General features: G+C 45.1%; 1 protein-coding gene across 1 annotated transcript in view; it reads right to left on the minus strand.

Annotated features, from left to right (window-relative positions):
• PSTPIP1 (proline-serine-threonine phosphatase interacting protein 1) overlaps positions 1 to 5579 on the minus strand; it is a 47991-nt gene extending 42412 nt beyond the window's left edge. The window contains exons 1-2 of the mRNA XM_088444744.1: positions 5526 to 5579; positions 5281 to 5381 (exon numbers count right to left, since the gene is read on the minus strand). Coding sequence (XP_088300870.1) covers positions 5281 to 5381; positions 5526 to 5579 — 155 coding nt within the window. The remainder of the gene's footprint in view (positions 1 to 5280; positions 5382 to 5525) is intronic.
• Between the last annotated feature and the right edge of the window lie 421 nt (positions 5580 to 6000).

A 6000-nucleotide genomic window follows, 5' to 3' on the forward strand; every position in this document is an offset into this window, starting at 1 on the left:
ACTAATCTGTACTCAAATGTATAGATAATCATCAGTTAAATACTTTGTGTGACACAACAAGGTCAAGTCTGGTAAGACTGGGGATGGTGACCAAGCCTCCCGGCAAAATGTGCGTCCTTCCTCCCGCTATTTGCAGATTACATGCCACCCGCTACACACTCGCTCTGCAGTTACCAGCTATATGGACCACGGACCTCAGGTATCTCTCTATCCTCTCTATCAGGCTGCCATGTCTGAGCTTTCCAGCGAGAAGCCGGCTGGTAACGGGAGAGCTGCAGCTAACATCTCAGAGAGTGGCAGCGCTGCTCTTTCTCTCTCTCCCTGGAATTCACGCGGTACTCCCATCCTCAGATCCCCTGTTTGATCTAGACAGGGGAAATTGGAAGGGATCCCGTGACCTTGAACTCCAAGTCTTGCTTCCTTCCCCCCACACACACAATGTACAACATATATACATTTTTTTCTTGTATTTTACCCCCCAGTGACAGCACTTCCCTTCAGGATTTTTAGGCAAACTGTACTCCAATACAACTTAATATACAGATTTTTGCCTATTAAGGGATATTGGCCCTCATTCAGAGCCGTACGCTCTGAGCAGAGCGCACGCTCTGAATGAGGGCCGGCCTCCATGAAAATGGAGCGTCCTCCTGGACGCTCGTATAGCTGTGGGTCACCACCCACAGGCTATACGAGCGTGCAGTTTGATGGCCGCGATGGTCTTGACCATCGCGACCATCTAAACTGCGAGCCAGAGCCTGCGGTTGAGGTTTTCAACCGCAAGTTCCGGAGTGATTTTGGCTCTATCAGAGCCAAAATCACTCCCACTGACATCACTAGTGATGTCAGTGGGCCGGCTTCTGACGGGAGGCGTTCCCGTGGGAACGCCCCCGTCAGGGAGGCACGCCCCCGGCACGCCTACCAAAGGGGGCGTGCTGTCAATCAACATCGACAGCACGCCCCCTTTGATCAGACACAACGAGCGAAGGACTTTCCTTCGCTCGTCGCGTCTGACGCATGCGCACGACGGAGCTCCCTCCGTCGTGCGCATGCTCAGTCCAGAACATCGACCCACTTGCGAGCGGACAGCCGCTCGCGAGTGGGTCTGAATCAGGCCCATTATCCCCCCATGTGACTGTAATGTTGTTGTGCACCTAATCATAGGTCCATTTGGGATAAATTTTCTTTTTTTCATGGTATATCGCCTATAATCATAAATCCACACTGATTCCAGTGGAATAGACTTTCCTATCTCTCCTCTCTTTTCTTTCTCTCTATCAAGCTCTCTCATCTGGGTTTCCCTTCTGTGACCTTCCCGCCCCTGCAATGTTTTTACAACAGTGGAGAGACGTATCCAGTCATTAGGTCTACATTGTCTAGATAGACAATGTTTGGGTAGACAATGGAAGATAGACAGGCAATAGATACACAAGGACTGAAGGTCAACAGGGTCTGAAGGTCGACACACTAAAGGTCGACTGGTAACAAGGTCGACAGGTACTGAAGGTCGACAGGCAGTAGGTCGACAGGGACTGAAGGTCAACAGGGTCTGAAGATCGACACACTAAAGGTCGACTGGTAACAAGGTCGACAGATATGAAGGTCAACAGGCAGTAGGTCGGCAGGGACTGAAGGTCGACACACTAAAGGTCGACTGGTACCAAGGTCGACAGATATGAAGGTCAACAGGCAGTAGGTCAACAGGGACTGAAGGTCAACAGGGTCAGGAGGTGGACACACTAAAGGTCGACTGGTAACAAGGTTGACAGGTATGAAGGTCGATATGGTCATTAGGTTAACACTCATATGGTCGACATGCAAATGGTCGACACATGGTTGGTTTTGTTTTTTAGACGTAATCTTTACCCTAACCCTCCTCTTGGTGCCTAACCCTAACCCTCCCTCCTGGTGCCTAACCCTAACCGTCGAGGTAACTGCCTAACGCTAACCCGTCAGAGTAAGTGCCTAACCCTAACCGTCGGGGTAAGTGCCTAACCCTAACCGTCTGGGTAAGTGCCTAACCCTAACCGTCGGAGTAAGTGCCTAACCCTAACCCGTCGGAGTAAGTGCCTAACCCTAACCGTTGGGGTAAGTGCCTAACCGTAACCATCGGGGAAAGTGCCTAACCCTAACCGTTGGAGTAAGTGCCTAACCCTAACCCGTTGGAGTAAGTGCCTAACCCTAACCATCGGGGTAAGTGCCTAACCCTAACCGTCGGGGTAAGTGCCTAACCGTAACCGTCGGCATAAGTCCCTAACCGTTGGATAAAGTGCCTAACCCTAACTGTCAGGGTAAGTGCCTAACCCTAACCATCAGAGTAAGTGCCTAACCCTAACCATCGCCTAACCCTAACCATCGGGGTAAGTGCCTAACCGTAACCATCGGGGTAAGTGCCTAACCCTAAGTCCCTAACCCTGACACTAACCCTAAAAAAAAAGTGCAGACCATTTGACTATATGAGTGTCAACCTACTGCCTGTCAATCCTTGTTACTAGTCGACCCGTCGGAATAAGTGCCTAACCCTAAGTGTTGAAGTGAGTGCCTAACCCTAACCCTGACACTAACCCTAAAAAAAAAATGTGTTGACCTACTGCCTGTCGACCTTCATAGCTGTCGACCTTGTTACTAGTCGACCCAACGTAGTAAGTGCTTAACCCTAAAAGTCAAAATAATGTTTCGACCATTTGACTATGAGTGTCGACCTAGTGCCCGTCGACCTTCATACCTGTCGACCTTGTTACCAGTCGACCTTTAGTATGTCAACCTTCTGACCCTGTCGACCTTCAGTCCCTGTTGACTACTGCCTGTCGACCTTCATACCTGTCAACCTTGTTACCAGTCAACCTTTAGTATGTCGACATTCTGACCCTGTCGACCTTCAGTACCTGTCGACCTATTGCCTGTCAACCTTCTGTACCTGTTGACCTATTGCCTGTCGACCTGCAGTACCTGTCGACCTTGTTACCAGTTGACCTTTAGTGCGTCGACCTTCAGACCCTGTCGACCTTCAGTCCCTGTCTATCTATTGCCTGTCTATCTTCCATTGTCTACCCAAACATTGTCTATCTAGACAATGTAGACCTAATGAATCACACCCGCAGTGTGCTGCCTGTGTGTTTGGCTGCTGACATCATCAAGTGAGACCCAGGAACATCCAATCAGTGGTGTTTGCTGATTCCCGGGTTGGGCCGGTTCACACTGCACATCAACCCGGCTTGTTCCCGAGCAATTTTTCTGTTGGTGCGTTCACAATGCAACTCAACCCAATCTCCCATTGAGCTGAATGATAGAGGAGTACACTCCTCTGTCATTCTGTATGTCCCTTCTGTGTGTTCCTACTACTTAAGCTGAGATCTGTGTCCCTATTATCACCACCCCCAGCAGTCATGTGTCCCTACTACTAAACCCCTGGCTGTCATCTGTTCCTATTATTAATACTGCTACCCAGATGTCATCCTGTGCCCTTACTACTACTACTACTACTACTAATACTACTACTACTATCCTCAGCCACTTGACATGTGTACATACTACTGCTACAATTGACCATACTACTACTTCTACCCCCACCCACCTGTCATTTGTCCCTAATAATATACCAATCTCCCTGGCATGTACAGTATCTCTACTACTTTTACTAATATATTGCTAAATGATGAAACAGGTGAAAAAAATAAAAACAATATATATTGTTTGAATTTTTAAAGAAAAACAAGTTCTTTCATTGTAAAAAATAAAACAATAATTAATTTTCTAAACACAGCATGTAACAAGCAAGCTGTGTTTTTTTTTTTTTTTTAAACTTACGGAAACTTGTGTTTTGTTTATGTACAACATGGCATTGGTTTTCCCATTATGTAAATGGCTGTAACACTTAGAGCAGTGTAGTAATCAGTCTGTTCCAAAAACATTACATAAACAATAACAATATTAAATAATAACAATTTATTAACAATAACAACTATAATAATTACATAAAATGATTTGCTTTAAACTGATATTTATACAGATATTAAAGTATTCCATTAATTTATAGCAATGTACTATAATACACATAAAAGCTCAGCAATGTACTATAATACTATAATACACATGATAGCTCAGATTACCAAATAACTGTCCATGAAAATGTGAAAGTACTGTATCTTTAACATTGCCTTTGATCTGTGGCGGATTTTACCTAGGGGCTGACTGTCTACAAACTGTCCCTGGCCACTTACCTTCTCCCGGAAGCAGCAGCGACTCCAGCGTCTTCTTCCAGGTCCTGGCGGCCATGTGACAGTCACTTCCGACACAGTCATGTGATGCTCCAGAATTCCGGTATGTATTTTTCCCTTTACTCCCAACCCTAACCCTCCCCCTAGTGTCTAACACCCCTCCCCCGCAGCTTAACCCTAACCTTTCCCCACTGACTAACCCTAACACTCCAGATGTCGCCTAACCGTAACCATCTTCAGCATATCAACATTTCACATGACAAACGTTACGATGTTAACAATGTGAAGGTTGTCAACAGTTTGAACATGCCAATATTTGAAGGTTGCCATTGTGGTATCAACATGGTTACTGTCGTCCTTCTGACTGGATACTCTTTCTATCGTAGCCAGCATTAACTTTTTCAGCAATTTGTGCTACAGTATGTCTTCTGTGGGATTGGACCAGACGAGCTAGCCTTCTTCCCTGTCACCGGTTGTTCTACCTTGGACCACTTTTGGTAGGTATAACCACTACATACTGGGAACATCCCACAAGACTTGTCGTTCTGGAGATGCTCTGACCCAGTGGTCTAGCCATCACAATTTGTCCCTTGTCAAAGTCGCTCAGATCCTTATGCATTCATATCCATTTTTCCTGCTTCCAACATATTAAAGGAATTTTGTATTATATATTCCTTATGCATAGCCAAATCATACATAACTGATAATAATAATAATAATAATAATAATAAAAAATAGAGATTCTGTAACAAAACAAAAGATGTGTCCTGTTAGTCTGTTATTAGTTATTGCTACTTATATAACGCCACGTTAGCAAGCATTTACAGATAGCAAAGGAGGTATATTTGCAAAATAAGCCACTAACTTCCATGAAAGTGGAGCCCTGTAATTGTTTTTATAGCTGGGCTTCAAATCGGGGGAGAACTAAATTTGTTGAGGCTTTCTGATGGGAACTGGTGACACCAAGACAACTTACTCTGAGAAACCACACTGCCTGCTGCTGATTTCTGAAGCCAGCTGATTTACAGTAGCATGGATTATGGTGAAGTGTACTGATGATTCTCACCTCTGTTTCAAAAGGTCCTCAACATCCTTACACATTTTCCTGCCATCCAATAATCTCTGCTGGATAATATCATATCCCGTATTCAGAATTAGATCTGTGCACTATAATGAAAGAAAGGAGATAGTTTACTGTAAGTGAAACAAGCTGCAGCATAATTGTGTTCCTTACTTCATGCACACCATGAATAGCTGCATCAGTTTGCAAATATCCCCAATACATATATCCTATATGCGAGTAATGCTTACTTTAGGCTGATTATCCACTGGCGTGAAGTAAAGGTCAGTGTCAATGTTTGACATATTTGTGTAACCATCACTAGCTCTTGTGGCGATGGTTTGGTTCAAACTGGGGGGGGGGGGGTAAATAAACTTAGTTATCTTCTAAACTACTGATGAAGTCTGGTAATTTCTCTGAAGACAGGATGGACAGAGAAAAGGGGGCAGAGAATCATGTCATCACTCCACCCAGTATGGTGGAAACAGTGGACAGAATAAACTTCATTTACAGGAAGAGGTGTGCTAAAACAAAATGGACACCACACCGCTCCACATCTGACAGATGTAGTCATAACTTTCCCTGAAAATCTAGCTGATTCCCTGATGAGTCTAGCTCTCTCCCTGAGGCTGGGCCAGGTGGGTGCAATGCAGTGATGATGCTATCACTCTCCATCCACCATGTAAAAAACACTGGGGAGAAGAATAAGGAGGATGTGTGCCACAA

The sequence above is a fragment of the Taudactylus pleione genome, unplaced genomic scaffold (assembly GCF_031769625.1).
Source record: "Taudactylus pleione unplaced genomic scaffold, aTauple2 ptg000019l, whole genome shotgun sequence".
Lineage (NCBI taxonomy): Eukaryota > Metazoa > Chordata > Amphibia > Anura > Myobatrachidae > Taudactylus > Taudactylus pleione.